This window comes from Borostomias antarcticus (assembly GCF_949987555.1).
Source record: "Borostomias antarcticus genome assembly, chromosome: 4".
Classification (NCBI taxonomy): Eukaryota; Metazoa; Chordata; class Actinopteri; order Stomiiformes; family Stomiidae; genus Borostomias; species Borostomias antarcticus.
Genome location: NC_140237.1, coordinates 12,364,508 through 12,385,427, shown reverse-complemented (window position 1 = coordinate 12,385,427; position 20,920 = coordinate 12,364,508). Strand labels below are relative to the sequence as shown.

Genomic DNA, 20,920 nt, shown 5'->3' with positions numbered 1-20,920 from the left:
AAGTGATGGTGGACAGTTATGAATTTGGGTTCTGAGACGTCGGTTGAACGAGGCGATTAGGTCATGTGGGGGGTATTGAACTGATGATGTCATGAAAGACAAAGGTAAATAGCTCTGAGTCTTGAAGCTTTAAATCACATGAGATTGTGCTCTGTTAACTTGGGGCATAATCTAATGAATGTTTTGAGTATTACTGTAGTAGCAGTCTGAGCAGGAGAGAAGTAAATAAAGATGTTGTTCATAGCTGAGGAAGGTGGTGGGAGCTTTAGAGATCTGTGTGCGTGTTTTTGCCTGTCTGTTCATAAATGTGTGTGCGTGTGAGTCTGATTGTGAGCATATGCAAACTATGTGCCTGTGTGCCTGCTTAATTACCAGATGTGTGTGTGTGTGTTTGCGTGTGTGTGTTTGTGTGTGTGTGTGTGTGTGTGTGTGTGTGTGTGTGTGTGTGTGTGAGTGTGTGTGTGTGTGTGTACTCACGCAGAGCGGCCCTCCACGTCCAGCTTGGTGGGGATGATGCCCTTCTTGCTGAGCACGGCGGCCACCTTGTCCACCTCTCCTCTCTCCACCGCCTTCATCAGACGCTCGTCATGCTTGTTCCAGTCCGTGTTCTGACAGGAAACAGGAAGCAGCTCAGAGAGGGACATGCGCTACAGCCATAAGGGTATGCTATATAGGACCATATACTGTACCCCTCCCCAAACCACACACACACACACAGTCAACCACGCACACACACACACACACACACACACACACACACACAGTCAACCACGTGCACACACACACACACATCACAGCTACAACATGTTTGCTATAATCAAAAGACATCTGTGAGCACAGCTGAAACCATGCAGTCAAAACAATGTCTGTTCACAGATAACACAGCAGATCAAATACAGAGCAAAATAGGTCCAGGTTCAATCTAACATTTCCCCACGCAATTAGTCCCTCCATAACAGTATGTACTTTTGGCGCCATCACTACTAAATAGATTTTGGAGTTGCATAACATTGTGATGATACCACGAAACGACAGCTTGTACAGAATCGAACACTTGACAAACAAGTTTAAACTAGTAGCTACTATGCCAAGGGCATCAAACAGAGAGAATATGCTCTGCATTCCTGGTAGAATTCCTCAGCTGTTTTACTTAGAATAGAATCAAGAATAGAATCAAGTCTTATTCCCGTAGCTTTGCATCCAAAAACATGAGTTCAACCCCCACAGAGCCTCAGAGTGGGTCACAGCTGCAACTTCTCCCAAACTCTCTGAAAGCAGAATACCTACTAGGTACATGGAGGTGCATTTGAGCCAGCGACTCATCTTGGGCGAGTGGAGCTGGTCCTTGCAACGCGCTACCGAGAAAGAAGCCACGGTTTCGGATTCCCAACAAAAGGAAACAAGATTAAAAAAAAGCAGTTCTTCTGTGCTGCTCGTGTCACTCTGCCAGCGTGCGATAGAGAGCCAGGGAGAAGAAATGTCAGGAGCTAGTTTGGGAGAACAGAGAGAGGCGTTGGTTCCTCTCTCAGAAGGGTCCCCTAGCGTTGTTCCTCTCCCGTCTTGGAGGAGAGGTTCCAGAAGGCTTGTCTAAACAGTCCCCAGCGGCTCACGGGCTCTGCCAGCGAGCTCATCACTGCCCTGCAGTCGAACGGGGGAGGAGGAAGTAAGACGAGGAGGAGGTGGGGAGGAGGGACAGAGGTGGAGGAGCAGTAGGGCCAGCCCCGCCAACCCTGGGACCTGCCCCGGCCGGCTACTGCAGCTCCTCCTCTGGGAGAGATCAGCTCAGCCTGGCGTCTCCTCTTCCTCTGGGAGAGATCAGCTCAGCCTGCCGTCGCCTCTTCCTCCCTGGTCTTCCTCTCTGCTCCGCTCCTCTTCCTCCCTCGTCTTCCTCTCTGCTCCGCTCCTCTTCCTCTCTGCTCCTCTTCCTCCTTGGCTCGTCCCGGTCTCCCTACTCTTCTTCTTCTTCTCTTTTGCTTCTACATTGTTTTTCTGCTCTCTTTCTCTTTGCTGTGCTCTCTGGCACCGTCTGGTCTCTCTGAGCACGACCTGTGCCTTCCTGTCTGGTCTCTCCACACGCTGCCTGCTTCTAGCTCCACCGAACCGGGAGTCCCTCTCTCTCTGTGTCTCGGGCGTCTTTCCCCCACCAAATGGCAAGGTCGTCCAGCCCCTCTGGGGTAAATATGTGCGCTGGCCCAGGTTTAAAATATCCCCCCTCTCCGGTAAACAGCAGCGGTGCAGACAGCCCTGCAGACCGGTTACCTCTTTATTTTTTGACCCTCCAACCTTTCTCCAATGACTGATAGGAAGACAGGGGCTAAGAATACATTCTGGGCATGCCTGCGCCCTGAGTAATAGTCCGGTGTCGATCACAGGCGCCCCCAAAAAACAAGGCCAGCCAAGGAGGAACCATGCTAGCATCACCCGTGTCACCCCTCATCCACCGCCCCACCGCCCCCCTCCACCCCACGGCCACATCTCAAAATATTAGCCTATGCGAGGCGGGGGAGGAGGGGGGGGTGGATTATGGTTTGCACATTTGAAGGGATCCTGGCGCTGACCCCAGCAACACACCGCTCCGCCCTCGGCCCCGCCCCCGCCCCCCCTGGCCTGTAGCCGAGCGGCGTGGGGCCAGCGGAGCACCATGCCTAGCTAGCGCTAGCGGCGCTGCTGATCCCTGCCGGTTACACGGTAGCAGGATTAGGTGTCGGCTTTTTACACTCAGCTGTCTGGAGTAGAGCGCACTGCCCCCCCCCACCCCCCACCCCTCACCCTGAATCATACCTGGTGGTAAACACTGAACTAGTCTGTCTGGTTCCATTTATAGCTGAAGACGTCAGGTTTTGGCTTCAGAGATGAAAAAGTCCTGTGGGTCGGGCGGGGTGGGGGGCTGGTAGTGGGGTGGGGGGCTAGTAGTGGGGGGCTAGTAGCAGGGTGGGGGGCTGGTAGCAGGGTGGGGGGGGTGGTAGAAGGGTGGGGGGGTGGTAGCGGGGTGGGGGGGCTGGTAGCGGGGTGGGGGGCTGGTAGTGGGGTGGGGGGCTGGTAGCGGGGTGGGGGGCTGGTAATGGGGTGGGGGGCTGGTAGTGGGGGGCTGGTAGCGGGGTGGGGGGCTGGTAGTGGGGGGCTGGTAGTGGGGTGGGGGGGCTGGTAGCGGGGTGGGGGGCTGGTAGTGGGGGGCTGGTAGTGGGGGGCTGGTAGCGGGGTGGGGGGCTGGTAGTGGGGGGCTGGTAGCGGGGTGGGGGGCTGGTAGCGGGGTGGGGGGCTGGTAGCGGGGTGGGGGGCTGGTAGTGGGGGGCTGGTAGCGGGGGGCTGTTAGCGGGGTGGGGGGCTGGTAGTGGGGGGCTGGTAGTGGGGTGGGCGGCTGGTAGTGGGGGGCTGGTAGTGGGGTGGGCGGCTGGTAGCGGGGGGCTGGTAGCGGGGTGGGTGCTGGTAGCAGGGTGGGGGGCTGGTAGCGGGGTGGGCGGCTGGTAGTGGGGTGGGGGGCTGGTAGTGGGGTGGGGGGCTGGTAGCGGGGTGGGTGCTGGTAGCAGGGTGGGGGGCTGGTAGTGGGGTGGGGGGCTGGTAGCGGGGTGGGCGGCTGGTAGTGGGGTGGGGGGCTGGTAGTGGGGTGGGGGGCTGGTAGCGGGGTGGGCGGCTGGTAGTGGGGTGGGGGGCTGGTAGTGGGGTGGGGGGCTGGTAGTGGGGGGCTGGTAGCGGGGTGGGGGGCTGGTAGTGGGGGGCTGGTAGCGGGAGAGTGGGAGATGGAAAGAGGGAAGGTGGTTGGGGGGGTGGATGTGTTTAATTTACAGACCCTGCGTCAGCTCGGTGGGGGTTGGTTCAGGTTACAGGCCCCCACCAGACGAGTATTAACGGAGTGATGGACGGTAATATTCCACAAACATGAGAAAAAGTCCCTCTCTCTCTCTGTGGAGGGCCTGTCTCTCTCTCTGTGGAGGGTCTGTCTCTCTCTCTATGGAGGGCCTGTCTCTCTCTCTATGGAGGGCCTGTCTCTCTCTCTGTGGAGGGCCTGTCTCTCTCTCTATGGAGGGCCTGTCTCTCTCTCTGTGGAGGGCCTGTCTCTCTCTCTATGGAGGGCCTGTCTCTCTCTCTATGGAGGGACTGTCTCTCTCTCTGTGGAGGGACTGTCTCTCTCTCTGTGGAGGGTCTGTCTCTCTCTCTGTGGAGGGCCTGTCTCTCTCTCTGTGGAGGGCCTGTCTCTCTCTCTGTGGAGGGCCTGTCTCTCTCTCTGTGGAGGGCCTGTCTCTCTCTCTGTGGAGGGCCTGTCTCTCTCTCTGTGGAGGGCCTGTCTCTCTCTCTGTGGAGGGCCTGTCTCTCTCTCTGTGGAGGGCCTGTCTCTCTCTCTGTGGAGGGCCTGTCTCTCTCTATGGAGGGCCTGTCTCTCTCTCTGTGGAGGGCCTGTCTCTCTCTCTGTGGAGGGCCTGTCTCTCTCTATGGAGGGCCTGTCTCTCTCTCTATGGAGGGCCTGTCTCTCTCTCTATGGAGGGCCTGTCTCTCTCTATGGAGGGCCTGTCTCTCTCTCTATGGAGGGCCTGTCTCTCTCTCTATGGAGGGCCTGTCTCTCTCTCTATGGAGGGCCTGTCTCTCTCTCTGTGGAGGGCCGGCTGGTGTCCTCTTACTAGAAACTGCTCGGCCCGGCATGGAGACAAAGGCGCCAAAATGGGACCTGGCCACGGGGCACACTGTACGCCCGTCACGTAAATATCCCATACGGGGGTGTGTGTGTGTGTGTGTTGTTTTGCTTGGATTCTGTTCATGCACGAGTTTAGAATAGTCCAGTTAGCATGTGAATGTCGTCAGCGAGTAAATAAGTCTCAGACACAGTAGCTGTGCTGGACAGAGGGACAGATATGTTGTGACCGGCCCGGTAGAACAGGTCCGTGGTAGAGCAGGTAGAGCAGGCCCGTGGTAGAGCAGGTCCGTGGGAGAGCAGGTCCGTGGTAGAGCAGGTAGAGCAGGTCCGTGGGAGAGCAGGTAGAGCAGGTCCGTGGTAGAGCAGGTCCGTGGGAGAGCAGGTCCGTGGTAGAGCAGGTAGAGCAGGTAGAACAGGTCCGTGGGAGAGCAGGTAGAGCAGGTAAAGCAGGTCCGTGGTAGAGCAGGTAGAGCAGGTAGAGCAGGTAGAGCAGGTAAAGCAGGTCCGTGGTAGAGCAGGTAGAGCAGGCCCGTGGTAGAGCAGGTAGAGCAGGTCCGTGGTAGAGCAGGTAGAGCAGGTCCGTGGTAGAGCAGGCCCGTGGTAGAGCAGGTAGAGCAGGCCCGTGGTAGAGCAGGTAGAGCAGGCCCGTGGTAGAGCAGGTAGAGCAGGTCTCAGGCCCGTGGGAGAGCAGGCCCGTGGTAGAGCAGGTAGAGCAGGCCCGTGGGAGAGCAGGCCCGTGGTAGAGCAGGTAGAGCAGGCCCGTGGGAGAGCAGGCCCGTGGTAGAGCAGGTAGAACAGGTCCGTGGTAGAGCAGGTAGAGCAGGTAAAGCAGGTCCGTGGTAGAGCAGGTAGAGCAGGCCCGTGGTAGAGCAGGTAGAGCAGGCCCGTGGGAGAGCAGGTAGAGCAGGTAGAACAGGTCCGTGGTAGAGCAGGTAGAGCAGGTCCGTGGTAGAGCAGGTAGAGCAGGTAGAGCAGGTCCGTGGTAGAGCAGGTAGAGCAGGTAGAGCAGGCCCGTGGTAGAGCAGGTAGAGCAGGTAAAGCAGGTAGAGCAGGTAGAGCAGGTCCGTGGTAGAGCAGGTAGAACAGGTCCGTGGTAGAGCAGGTAGAGCAGGTAGAGCAGGTAGAACAGGTCCGTGGTAGAGCAGGTAGAGCAGGTAGAGCAGGTAGAACAGGTCCGTGGTAGAGCAGGTAGAGCAGGTCCGTGGTAGAGCAGGTAGAGCAGGTCCGTGGGAGAGCAGGTAGAGCAGGCCCGTGGGAGATCAGGTGGTAGAGCAGGCCCGTGGGAGAGCAGGTCTCAGGCCCGTGGGAGATCAGGTGGTAGAGCAGGCCCGTGGGAGAGCAGGTCTCAGGCCCGTGGGAGAGCAGGTCTCAGGTCTGGGGAGAGCAGGTCTCATTTCCAGAGATGGACAAGCAAACGGAGGTGGAAATCCTACATTATGAACAAGCCTGTTGCCTTTTTGGTGTGTGCGTGTGTGTGCATCGCATGTATGCGTGTGATTTCCATATTCGATGCACTGCAGTCTGAAGTGACTGCACCAGAATTCACCTTACAACTTCAATGTCACTATATTTGAGTTGTGATGCACAGGGTCAATATCAGTCAGGGCTCAAGCCTTCCACAGCGCTGACCGCATCGGCCAGCTGTAACTCATCCTGACACCTTCGTATCTTCACTCCCTCGTTGCCATGCAAGACTAAACATTCCGCGATGTCCCGACAGATTAAATCACCAGCAGTAAACACCCAGCTGACTAGCTCATATCTGAGGTCAGAAACCAAGACGATGGCGCCGATGATGCTCTTTGCCGGTGTGTGAAATGAAGCCAGAGTCTTTACTGCTCAGTGAAACCGAAGTGGGTGAGGTACCCGGGGCTGAGGTACACCTCCCGCCATCTGACCTGATCTGATCTGGGGCCCAGAGATGACCCCCGCTGGTTCATGGCTCTGTGGACTCATAGCTGTGAGCAGCTGCTGTAAACAGGCACTTGGAGTGAGCGAAAGGCTACAACATGAATTCTGATTGGTGGGGATTTTCCCCGCTGCAGATGTGCAAGGACTGGGACTCATTTCTGGAGAGGGTGGGGGGGGGGGATCTATGGGTTCCTGAGTTCTTCCACCCAGCAACCATGAACGTCACGTCTGATGCGAAAACATGACCTAGGGCTGGGCCCTCGCCTCCCTCTGAAAACATGACCTGGGGCTGGGCCCTCGCCTCCCTCCCGCCTCCTTTTAATCTCCCCGTCTGTCATCTCAGGCTCTGGCTTGTGACACAAACTGGGCCACATGCCACTCACATGTCTCAGCGGGTGGCTGGCAGATCTATGCACTGACAGCAGAAGCCCAATCCTCCAGCTATATCAGCGGTGGTGAGAGAGTCACTTGTCATGGACGAGCTCAAACAGCAGCCCCGACGCGTGACACGCATGGAGAGCTCCAGAAAGCATCCAGGGTCTGTGTGAGTATAGCCAGGGAGAGAGGGGTGGGCTGGAAGCTCGTAAACACTAACGATGAAGAGGAGGGAACAGACAATCAACTTGTTTATTCTGAGCATGAGGTGTCCAAGAGGGCAATGGAATATTAAGGGAAAAAACGCAGAAGAGTATCCGGTAAATGATACAACATCCGAAGCCTGTTTCCCTTGTCACATACCTCTGGAAGGAAAACAAGTATGCTTGAGCTCATCACTGGGTAGATGGCATCCATACACAATAAACAGACTAAAGAGAAACTATTGTTGATACAATGAGACATTAAAGGTCCTTTTGAAACACAACAATGGCCCTTGTGGATGTACCACAACCCACGCACATGACGACAAACTCTAAATTGCCCCATTAGAGGGAATAAAGCGTACACGCACACACACACTCACACACGCACACAGACAGACACAGACACGCACACACACACACTAATACGCACGCACATACACACACACGCACGCACACTAACACGCACACACACACACTAACACGGACACACACACACACACACACACACATCTAACCCAAGCCCCAGGGCTCGGGGGGGGGGGGGGGGTAGTAGAGGGGCTGTTAGCAGCAGCTGGGGCTTCTTAGCCCTCTCAGTCGTGGAGCTGTCTGTGGGCGTAATCCATTTAGTAAACAGCAATTACATTTTGCAAGATAAAAAGGCGAGGACTTGTGATTATCAGCGCGGTGTGACGGGGTAATGGTCCCGGTAGTTGCAGGCGGGGAGACCCCCTAGGGGGAGAGAGAAAGCAAGAGAGAGTGAAAGTCTGTGAGAGAGCTAGAGAGAGAGAATGCGCGCCAGACTGGAATACCAGGTGTCTGTCGTTATGGCGCTGGCAAATTGATGCTTTAATTAGCAAGGCCCCCCCTAGAAGAGGCTGATGACACAGGCCAAGTGTCCAGGCCAAGTGTCCCGGCCGGGAGACGCCGGAGCGCTGGAATGCAGCCGCAGCAGCTAAAGAAAGGGCTGCTCTCGCTGGGTAGAGAGGCTCAGAGAGGGAGGCTCACAGACCGCTGCCCCCTGGTGGTGACAACCAGAGAGGCCAAGTCCCAATCTGTCATAACTCTAGGTCCATGGGAGAGGAGAGGAGAGGGGGGAGAGGGTTCAGCACATGGCCTCAGGTCTCTACAGCATAACAGATGACTGAAGCAGAAAGTCACAAGGTGGCTCAGGAGGTCGAGCGTCCGGCTGGGGATCGGAAGGTCCCCGCTTCGGTCCCAGCTCCCGTCAGTGACCAAGTGTCCTTGAGCAACACACTGAACCCCAAATTGCTCATGGGTGGCGCGGTGGCTCGGTGCGTCGCCTCACAGCGAAAGGGTCCTGTGTTCAATCTCCCTTTCTGTGTTCATGTTCTCCCTGTGCTCACTCGGGTTCCCTCCACATAGAAACTCAATATGAAAAACCTGCAGAAGAACAGATGCTCTTCAGTCCTGTCCCTGACCAACCCTCAGAATCAGAACACACAACCCTCAGAATCAGAACACACAACCCTCAGAATCAGAACCAACAACCCTCAGAATCAGAACCAACCCTCAGAATCAGAACACACAACCCTCAGAATCAGAACCAACAACCCTCAGAATCAGAACCAACCCTCAGAATCAGAACCAACAACCCTCAGAATCAGAACCAACAACCCTCAGAATCAGAACCAACCCTCAGAATCAGAACACACAACCCTCAGAATCAGAACCAACAACCCTCAGAATCAGAACCAACCCTCAGAATCAGAACCAACAACCCTCAGAATCAGAACCAACAACCCTCAGAATCAGAACCAACAACCCTCAGAATCAGAACCAACCCTCAGAATCAGAACCAACAACCCTCAGAATCAGAACCAACAACCCTCAGAATCAGAACCAACAACCCTCAGAATCAGAACCAACCCTCAGAATCAGAACCAACAACCCTCAGAATCAGAACCAACAACCCTCAGAATCAGAACCAACAACCCTCAGAATCAGAACCGACAACCCTAGAGTAAGTTATTGCTTTTATACAACGGTTACATCATCGGGAAACATTCTAGGATAAGTTGTGTCTTTTATATGGATTTTAGTGAACTCTTCTGATTTTAGTGAACTCTTCTGCAAAAAGCAGTTCTTAAAACTCAAATCATGCTGCTATGGAATTCCAAATGGTGATCATATTCCCACCCTAACTCAGGGCCGGACTGGCCATGTGGCGTACCGGGCAAATGCCCGGTGGGCCGGACCTACTTGTGGGCCGATCTAAAAAAAAAAAGAGCTAACGAACGGCCCATAGAGCAGGGACAGCGGCCCATTGGTCCATTTTCTATACTGACACTGGGCTGGCCCAATCATATGTAGGCCCCACCCCTCCCTCTGTTAGTTTCAGGTGTCATTTGCGTGGGCCGTTAGAGAGCCAGCTGGCCAGGCCCGCAGTGAATGGCCTGTCCCCCCGTCAACAAATCGCGCAGCAGCACCCCCCCCCCCCCCCCCCCGTCAACAAATCGCGAAGCACCCCCCCCCCCCGTCAACAAAACGAAACTGAAGGTGTTCCATCTCACCGCGTCGGCTCGGCTAGTGGCCTGACTGGGGCTACATTTCCCGGTAGGAAATATTCACCCAGTCCAGCCCTGCCCTAACTCTAACCCTGACATCCAACTGCTACAGTAACATGGGTTTGGAACCACAGGAAGTGAAATCTAAATTGTCCATTACCTTTGCTTTCAAAAGGTTTCCCCCCCCTGTATACAACCTGCTATTCCATAACAAACAACGAGCGCTAGCAACTAAAAATAATTAACTAGAACTACCAGCTAGCCATGAATTATACTGGGATGCTTGTTTGCCATAGTAACTGACCAGCTAAAGGTAATGCCAACAAACTGGTCATGCTAGCTGGCTAGTGGTCCCAAATGAATATTAAGCTTGTTTCATAGGTTATTTGACTGCCTGTCACAATATGGCCAGACATCAGAACTGATGCTCCTAGCTGGGTGGGTACCTTAAGTTTAGATGAATGAACAAGTTTGGTTGTTGTGAACATGTTTTTTTCACCAGCTGTTAACAATTTAGTAAGTTTAAGCTAGTTATTTTGCGTAGATAGAGAATGGGCCTCTAAATCATTTTTTACAACTTGTTTTGTTTATGATAAACAAGCAGACAGCACAGCACCACAGTGTGCATTCACATGTGTTCAGAAAGGTTTGGGATCCCACTAACACTAAACATTTGAAATGTGTATCAGATGAGTTTGTGGGGAAGCTGTGGCCCTATGATATGCAGCCATATTATTGGCTACACATTGATATAAAGTTAGCTGTCTATGAATGATTACTGTGAATGATTACAGTGAATGATTACTGCGCCACAATACCTCAAGAGCTGTGAAGAGGCTTTACCCATGTGGTATATCTTCAGGTTACCCATGTGGTATATCGTGTAAACACAGCTCTTGAGTCTTAACCAATCAGGTTCAACTATTCATTGTATAAATAAAAAGCCATGCAATCACTGTGGAAAAACAATGAATGAACAATTTCATGATGCAAACATTGTTCTTCTTCTTTGACAAACAATGATAAGATTCAAACGCATTCTTAGTCAAGTCAACCACAACATTATTAAGCTTCCAAAGAAATGACTCAGACCTTGGAAAAGAAAGGGGAATTCTTTGGCGCTGAAGTCAGAGGGATTGTACCTAGCTAGTCTACCGAAATACCCAGGCAGATGGCTGGTGACCTCATATAGATTTGTTTGGAGATAAAGGAGTCGGGAGGTCCATTTCAGAGTAAGAGGAAGGTCCCGGAGGTAAACCGGAGATGCACTTCCCTTGGTGGCCTTTTCAAGATGGCCACCTTCTTCTCAGAGCCCAAATGTGAGTGCTGTCTGGCCAGCTGCTGGATCACCCTCCTCTTCATGACCTTTGACCCACAGAGCAGGGTTCCTCCTTGCTATTTTCTTCTACTTCCGACAGCCGTGCCAAGTTGAGGATCGGCTTTCTGCTGCACCCCCCACCCAATGACCTCTGACCCTTGCTAACTGCCCCATTGACCTCTTCAGCAGAGACATGAGATCATGAAAGGATGGACTGGACATGACAGAGTACAGTAATCTTTCATAAAAAGCCTGACACCTGTATTCTTGCACGGTGTCAATGTTTCTTGAGACCGGGAAAAGTTACGTTAGGTCCAGATTACTGTCAGCAATAACTCCTAAACTACATTTCATGTCTGGCAAATGAAGCATGTGAAATGATAAGGGCTGTCAATAGATTTAAAAAATGTAATAGAATTAATTACATGATATGCTGATTAATTAATCAAATCAATCAAATATTTGCATATACAGTATCAGTATTTGCTGGGAAATACTGATATTCATACTGATATACTGATATTGATCTATTCAGATCAATTAAGATAGGTCTTGTCGCCTGGACACATCAGTTCCAAAATGTAAACAACAGCGTTCGTTTAGCTACATATAGAGTAGAGGAGTTTCACTCAGCATAGACAGTAATCTCTGAGAATGTCCCGCGTGGGAGTCCAATGCTCTGACCACTACTCTACTCGTGCAGTGGAGATCGGCGGGTTGGTTTTGGTGTCCTTCTTCCAATCCCTAGTGTCATAGTCATAGTCATCTTTATTTGTTACACGCATATTATTTACAACTGGTCAGGTTGCCCAAAGCGTGGGTTCCATCAGGTGAAAACATGAAGACAACAACTGAGCAGAGGAAGTAAAACAGACATACAGAACTCCACTAAGGGTCATGAGCAACAAGAATAGTCAGATAATAAGGAAAATACAAAATTAGATATGGAGCACATCTAAGTAATTCAGTTTGCGGCAGAAATATGTCTTGATCTCTCTCTTGAATGTAGTCATATCAGGGGCAGTTCTAATGTCCAGTGGTTCCACAGCCGTGGTGCTGCTACTGCAAAGGCTCGGTCACCTCCTGAGACCAGGTTAGACCAGGGGACGCGTAGCAGTCTCTGAGACCAGGTTAGACCGGGGGACGCATAGCAGTCTCTGAGACCAGGTTAGACCGGGGGACATGTAGCAGTCTCTGAGACCAGGTTAGACCAGGGGACGTATAGCAGTCTCTGAGACCAGGTTAGACCAGGGGACGTATAGCAGTCTCTGAGACCAGGTTAGACCAGGGGACGTATAGCAGTCTCTGAGACCAGGTTAGACCAGGGGACATGTAGCAGTCTCTGAGACCAGGTTAGACCGGGGGACGTATAGCAGTCTCTGAGACCAGGTTAGACCAGGGGACATGTAGCAGTCTCTGAGACCAGGTTAGACCGGGGGACGTATAGCAGTCTCTGAGACCAGGTTAGACCAGGGGACGTATAGCAGTCTCTGAGACCAGGTTAGACCGGGGGACGCATAGCAGTCTCTGAGACCAGGTTAGACCAGGGGACATGTAGCAGTCTCTGAGACCAGGTTAGACCAGGGGACGTATAGCAGTCTCTGAGACCAGGTTAGACCAGGGGACATGTAGCAGTCTCTGAGACCAGGTTAGACCAGGGGACATGTAGCAGTCTCTGAGACCAGGTTAGACCAGGGGACATGTAGCAGTCTCTGAGACCAGGTTAGACCAGGGGACATGTAGCAGTCTCTGAGACCAGGTTAGACCGGGGGACGCATAGCAGTCTCTGAGACCAGGTTAGACCAGGGGACATGTAGCAGTCTCTGAGACCAGGTTAGACCGGGGGACATGTAGCAGTCTCTGAGACCAGGTTAGACCGGGGGACGCGTAGCAGTCTCTGAGACCAGGTTAGACCGGGGGACGCATAGCAGTCTCTGAGACCAGGTTAGACCAGGGGACATGTAGCAGTCTCTGAGACCAGGTTAGACCGGGGGACATGTAGCAGTCTCTGAGACCAGGTTAGACCGGGGGACGCGTAGCAGTCTCTGAGACCAGGTTAGATCGGGGGACGCATAGCAGTCTCTGAGACCAAGTTAGACCGGGGGACATGTAGCAGTCTCTGAGACCAGGTTAGACCGGGGGACGTATAGTTCTTTGAAATTGGGGATCTGCACCCATGCTTATGACTCATACAACAAAACTACTGCTGTGAGGGGCAACCTATCCTTATTTTCTCATTTCCTTTGTACTTTCACCTAATCCCCAAATCATTGTTGAGTACCTTTTAGAGAAACAACAGAGCAAACAATTGTATTTGAATAGCGGGGCTCAGAGACTAAACAGTATGATTTACACTACCCAAAACCAGCAGCAACCAACCCCCCCCCCCCCCCCCCATTTCAATATGATTCCATGAAGAAATTCCACGGATGTTTGAGAACCCATCATGGTGACCTCAGCGTGTTTCATGTCCTTTATATGGGGGTGCAGATGTGCAAAGAAAAAACAAGCAAAAAAAAAAACCCAGTCTAAACTGACAGCAGCCTCACTCGCACATTTTAATTCCATTTCGCTGCAATAACAGTGTTCCCTGGGCGAGCTATTAAACCAGGCAGGGATGTTAGTTTTGGCTGGAGGAGGCTGTGGCCTTTTATTGTCTCAGCTGGCCTGACGACATGCTGATAGAGGCGGGAGAGGGATGGAGCTCAGACCCGTGCGCTGCGATGATGATTTTAATGCTATAAAGGGAAACGTGTTGGGGGCTGATGGGATGTTAATGCTATAAAGGGAAACGTGTTGGGCGCTGATGGGATGTTAATGCTATAAAGGGAAACGTGTTGGGGGCTGATGGGATGTTAATGCTATAAAGGGAAACGTGTTGGGGGCTGATGGGATGTTAATGCTATAAAGGGAAACGTGTTGGGCGCTGATGGGATGTTAATGCTATAAAGGGAAACGTGTTGGGGGCTGATGGGATGTTAATGCTATAAAGGGAAACGTGTTGGGCGCTGATGGGATGTTAATGCTATAAAGGGAAACGTGTTGGGGGCTGATGGGATGTTAATGCTATAAAGGGAAACATGTTGGGCGCTGATGGGATGTTAATGCTATAAAGGGAAACGTGTTGGGGGCTGATGGGATGTTAATGCTATAAAGGGAAACGTGTTGGGGGCTGATGGGATGTTAATGCTATAAAGGGAAACGTGTTGGGCGCTGATGGGATGTTAATGCTATAAAGGGAAACGTGTTGGGGGCTGATGGGATGTTAATGCTATAAAGGGAAACGTGTTGGGCACTGATGGGATGTTAATGCTATAAAGGGAAACGTGTTGGGGGCTGATAAGATGTTAATGCTATAAAGGGAAACGTGTTGGGCGCTGATGGGATGTTAATGCTATAAAGGCAAACGTGTTGGGGGCTGATGGGATGTTAATGCTATAAAGGGAAACGTGTTGGGGGCTGATGGGATGTTAATGCTATAAAGGGAAACGTGTTGGGGGCTGATGGGATGTTAATGCTATAAAGGGAAACGTGTTGGGCGCTGATGGGATGTTAATGCTATAAAGGGAAACGTGTTGGGCGCTGATGGGATGTTAATGCTATAAAGGCAAACGTGTTGGGCGCTGATTGGATGTTTAATCAGACCAACCAGGGGAGGCATGGGGAGGCAATCATGATCCATTTCACCAGGCCTGTATTTGGTTGACATGACTGGCACTGAGGGCATGGCGAATGTTGGGCACACAGCACACACTGGGTAGTGAGGATGACTGTTTGGACAGGAACTACAAGTCACAGAATACACACACACACACACACGCACTCACACACATACGCAAAAACGCACGCACACACACACACGCAGCAAGGCATGTTTTAGGTTTGATAAAAGAGTTTGAAGAAAATAACCTGAAGGTAACAAGAATGGATAACATGGTTAATATAATATGGAGTTACATAACACCCAACAATGAGATAATGACAATTTGACAAACTACTGTATGTAATAGATAGCTCAACAAGCAGTGGTTACAAAACCCCCTAGTTACTAGATATGGATATGACTCCTGAGATGTGACTGGATAGGTTATCCATGAGAAACACAATGTAGAAATATGTATCCTGTAGAGGCCAAGGACGTCACAGTACAGACAGGTGAGCTGATAAGGGTCCCATAAAAATACTTGAGTGATGGCAGATGATGATCAGTAGTGGTGGGTAAGCAAGACTGCCAGTATCTGGCATAGCAACATTCCACTGAAAAAGATGCACAGCAGGTCTGGACTTGCCTGCTGACAGCACCCCTCCAGTCATTTCCTCTACCCCATCCTTCCAACAGAGGGCAGTATTGTGAATTTACAGATGGGAGTATTGAGAAAACCCAAATCAAATCCCCCACATTAACCTGCAGTGAATACAATGGTCCCACGCATCTGTTTAGGAGTGAACGTTTTTAACATGGCAGTTAAAAGAGTGTTTCCTCATCTCTGTACCTGACCTCAAGGCTTTGCCTAAGCTTATTCTACAGAGTCTGTCTGTCATCAGCAGAATGGTGTCCGTGTTCCTGTGGCTCTGTGTGCCTCTGCCCACTGTGTGTGTGTGTGTGTGTGTGTGTGTGTGTGTGTGTGCTGCTGAGGTCAGCTGGAGCCCATCCAGAGCCCACAGATGAACCCTGGTTCCCCCCGACAAAGCTCCACTAATAGTGGTAAATAATACTCATTAAACCTCTCACCCCTCCCTTAAACATGAGCTTACTAAACGCCAGGTACATCACACACACGCGCACACACACACACACACACACACACACACACACACACACTCCCTCTCTCACACACACAATCTCCCTCTCACACAAACACACTCTCCCCCTCACACACACACACTCTCCCTCTCACACACACACACACACACTCTCCCTCTCACACACACTCTCCCTCTCACACACACTCTCCCTCTCCCACAGAGGCTGGGTGGTGTGTGAGGGCTCTAGCCCGTATGGGAGAGCAGACTAATACTGGGAGGATGACCTCATGGCCGGTCAGTGGAGCCAGACGTTAATCCTAAAAACACCCAGCAGGGAACGGGCCCGGCTGATGTGATCCCAGCGCTAGGCTACTGTGTGGAATGCAGTCACGCATGGCCTCTAGAACAAACCGCATAGGATTTTATCGCGGTGTGTTGACTTTTCACACTATGGTTGATGTACGTTTATGAATATGAACATGGAAGTTGTCTTGCATGTACACAAAGTTGTTTTTAACTTCAAAAAAGGACTATGTGGTTGTTCTGTTTTTAAAACCTTGACTTGATAGAAATTATTTAATTTCCAAATTCCCAAGCATCTTCCTTGAAGTTTTAATGAAATGTGACTTGGTCAGCATAAATCAGTGTGACATTCAAACACAGTAAAGGCTCTCTGTACTCCAAAATGAATCCTCCGGCTACTTTGTCATTTATTTTCTTAATATCCCGGCCTGACGGTTAAGTCTAAACTAGAATTTGAGATTCCTCCATTTACCCACCACTCTTTATGGGCCAAGACCAATCAAAGAACAGACCAATTAAAGACCAGAGAATAAAAGAACAGACCAATCAAAGAACAGACCAATCAAAGACCAGAGAATGAAAGAACAGAGACCAACACCAGCCTTTATGAGCTCCAGTAAGAGCAGCCCAGCAACAGTTAGCCTACCCCCATAAACTACAACCCCCATAAACCACAAAAGATGATGATTTGAGACCAATTTCAACCACTATAGTAGTATTAAATCAATCAATAACAAAAGTCTCTCCTAGCTCAAATTTAAAACCGTTTTAATCAGCATACAACAGCCACCTAATCAGATCAATCAATCAAAGCTTTATTTGTATAGCGCATTTCATACACAGAGGCAACACAATGCGCTTTACCGAGAACAAGGGAGGTGGGCAGACGTCCCATCCCTATATATTCCAGAGGGAAGCAAAAAAAACAGTATCACCCAGGGGCCAGAAAAGTGAGCTGTAAAAATTCTTCCCTGACCCCTCTCAACAAGGCGATCGAGCAAGCTCCTGGAGTATGTTTGTCTAACGGCTAAGAACATTTATAAAGCAATAAATTACATTAAATTACATTTTCAGAGTAAGAAAGGCTAAAACATCATAGGAGAGACATGGCAAACACTGGTGTGTGTCTGTGTGTGCGTGAATGTGCCTGGGCCCAGATAGAGGCAGGGGTTGGGGTAGGAAAAGATGTGCTCATCTTTTTTTCATTTCAAACATTAATTTATACTAATAAAGCACTGGGGTTTCCCTCATTTACCGTGTTGACAAGTTCACACAGAGACACAAATATCAACAGAACAAATAACACCTAAATTTAATTTCAGACCACGGCTTGTGCTAGGCTCATTGCTAAGAACCTACTGTGAGACCCAATTTACACGTGGTGGTGGAACATGGACTCAGGGGAACGCGAGTAGGATGAATAGTCCCTGTAAAGAGCATCTATCATACTGTCCATCACGCCGTTTTAATATATTCATCTTTAACATGAGCTTGAGACTGGAGAGGACCCCTGAGCTCTGGAAAACATCCTGCCTGGTCCCGGTGCCGAAGAAAGGCAACAGCAGCACCCCCAATGACTTCAGACCTGTGGCCCTCACCTCCCACATCATGAAGACCCTGGAGCGGCTCCTCCTAGGTGTTCTGAGGCCACAGGTCAGATCCTCGTTGGACCCCCTACAATTTGCTTACCAGCATAATATCGGGGTGGAGGATGCAGTCAACTACCTGCTCCATAGGGCCTACTCTCACCTAGACAGGCCGGGAGGCGCTGTGAGGATCATGTTTCTTGATTTCTCCAGCGCCTTCAATACCATCCAGCCTCAACTGCTAGGTGAGAAGCTCAAGGCGATGGATGTTGACTGCTCCCTGGTATCCTGGATTGTGGACTACCTGTCTGGGAGGCCACAGTACGTCAGGCTACGGGACTGTGTCTCCAGGACTCTGGTGAGCAACACAGGGGCCCCACAGGGAACTGTCCTCTCTCCCTTCCTGTTCACTCTGTACACCTCTGACTTCACCTACAACTCAGAGTCAGTCCATCTTCAGAAATTCTCTGATGATTCTGTAGTAATGGGGTGTATCAGAGATGGGCAGGAGGGGGAGTACAGAAACATGATTAACAACTTTGTGGAGTGGTGTGAGGACAACCACCTCCAGCTAAACAACTCCAAGACAATGGAGATGGTGGTGGACTTCAGGAAGAACAGGCCTCCCCTACTACCAGTGACCATCAGGGGGGAGGATGTGGAGGTGGTCCAGTCTTACAAGTATCTTGGGGTACACTTGAATGACAAACTTGACTGGTCCACCAACACAGAGGCTCTCTACAAGAAGAGCCAGAGCCGCCTGTTCTTCCTGAGGAGACTGCGGTCCTTTAATGTCTGCAGCAAAATGCTGCAGATGTTTTACAGCTCCGTGGTGGCCGGCGCCCTCTTGTACGGCGTTGTTTGCTGGGGAGGAGCCATCAAGGACAAGGAGGCGGGCCGGCTCACTAAGGTGATCAAAAAAGCCGGCTCGATCCTCGGTCTGCAGTTGGACTCACTGGTGGAGGTGGCTGAGAGGAGGACCCTGAAGAAGGTTCTATCCATCATGGACAACCCACAGCACCCACTACACCAGTCACTGATGGCACACAGGAGCACTTTCAGTAACAGACTCACCACCATGCACTGCACCACAGAACGCTCGAGGAAGTCCTTCCTCCCAACAGCCATTAGATTATTCAACTCCACACAATCTGGGCGTGGCCACAGGGATTGCACTTATTAATAATGCACCTTTATGACACTATGGCTTTTAACTGGAGATCACTTGGTGTACAACACATCCATTGTTTTTAACAACGTACATGTCTGATGTTTTTGGTCTGTCCTTATCTTGTATGTTTCTATATGTGTATTGTTGTCTTGTGTTGTTTTTATGGCTTTATGAGCTACGTGGCATTTTAATTTCCTTCGGGATAAATAAAGTGAATCAAATCAAATCAAATCAAATATTCCCATGCTGCTCATCAGATCGCATTGCTCATTAGATCTTGGCATCTGGCAGCCCAGGTGTTCTGAAGGGGTTCTAACGACTGTAGCGGGCCACTGGTCCCTGAGCAGCTAACAGGGACAGTGATCCGTTATTCTGCATGTGTGCCGTCGGGTACCAGGAGTGGCGCTGATGCTGGTGCCCGTGGGCTCTGCCAACAGCTCTCAGCACAAGACCAATACACAAAGGAGAGGCACGATGGCCGGTCCTGCTAGCAGCATTTAATACGGTAGACCACCAGATCCTCCTCTCCACCCTCGAGGAGCAAGGCGTCGCTGGCTCTGCACACTCCCTGTTTGCATCCTACCTGACAGGACGCTCCTACCAGGTGACATGGAGAGGGTCGATGTCGGAACCGCGTAGTCTGACTACGGGGGTTCCACAAGGGTCTGTCCTGGGTCCTCTCCTTTTTTCCCTCTACACTACATCTCTGGGCTCTGTCATTCGCTCGCAATCGTCCTCAACACAGCTAAGACCAAGGAGCTTATAGTGGACTTCAGGAAGAAGGCAGCCCTACACCTCCACTCTCCATCAATGGGCAGGTTGTAGAGAGGGTCTCCTTCTTCTGGTTCCTAGGTGTCACCATTCACCAGTCCCTCTCATGGGACCTGAACACCAGTCTGATTATAACCAAAGCCCATCAGAGACTCTACTTCCTCCGTCAGCTGAGAAAATGTAGGGTCAACAGGAAGGCATGACTCACTTCTATCGGGCCACCATAGAAAGCGTGCTCACTTTCTCTATCCTATCTTGTATGGTAACACGACCTGCCAGGACAAACAACAGCTAGAGAGAGTAGAGCGCAGAGCCTCTAAGATCATGGGCTGCAGTCTGCCCACCATAGCCTCACACTGCCTATCATAGCCTCACACTGCCCACCATAGCCTCACACTGCCTACCATAGCCTCACACTGCCCCCCATAGCCTCACACTGCCCCCCATAGCCTCACACTACCCACCATAGCCTCACACTGCCCACCATAGCCTCACACTGCCTACCATAGCCTCACACTGCCTACCATAGCCTCACACTGCCTACCATAGCCTCACACTTTGACACCAGAATCACCAGGAAGGCTAGAAACATCACCACTGACCCCTCCCACCCAGTACATCACCTGGTCACTGTGTTGCCATCAGGGAAGAGGTTCAGAAGTATCACCAGTAGAACATCTCTCTTTAGAGACAGCACCTACCTCCAAGCCATACGATATTTAAATATAGTTGAACTCTTTCAGAAGCCTACAGACTGCCCCGCCTGCAATACAGAATGTCCCCCTGCACTAGGGACTGTCATTGTTTTTTGCACTATGCACTGTCTGCACTCTGGCTTGTGCCTCCTGCGCCAAGCACTTTATGGACTGATTATACTTGAAAATTGAACTGCATTATGTGTTGTTTTATGTTATGTATTGATGTCTGTTTGTGGTATATAGTTGTCTGTATATGGTATATGTGAACACACACCAAAAAACATTCCTATCAACTGTATTGTTGAAATGGCTAAATAAACTTGAATCTTGAATCTTGCATGGCTTCTCCTATACTGCTGTGCCGATGACCCAACTGGTCCCGTCATTTCCCCCTTCTGATACACAAGTGGAGGCACGCATAGCTTGGTGCTTGGCTGACATCTTGGAATAGATGGCGACACACCACCTCAAGCTCAACCTGGACAAGACTGAGCTGCTGTTCCTCCCGGGGAAGGGCTGCCCCCACTGGGACGACCAACTGTCATTCTCCGCACATATCACATCCGTCACACGCTCCTGCAGATTCATATTCTACATCAGGAGGATTCGCCCTTTCCTCACTGATGAAATGGCGCAGCTGGTCATCCAGGCCCTGGTCATCTCCCACCTGGACTACTGCAACT

General features: G+C 51.1%; 1 protein-coding gene across 1 annotated transcript in view; it reads right to left on the bottom strand.

The window, feature by feature from the left end:
• Window positions 1-20,920, bottom strand: part of uacab (uveal autoantigen with coiled-coil domains and ankyrin repeats b) — a gene marked incomplete at its 5' end in the record, with an annotated part of 61,997 nt that overhangs the window by 26,536 nt on the left and 14,541 nt on the right. The window contains one exon of the mRNA XM_084436600.1: window positions 478-608. Coding sequence (XP_084292726.1) covers window positions 478-608 — 131 coding nt within the window. The remainder of the gene's footprint in view (window positions 1-477; window positions 609-20,920) is intronic.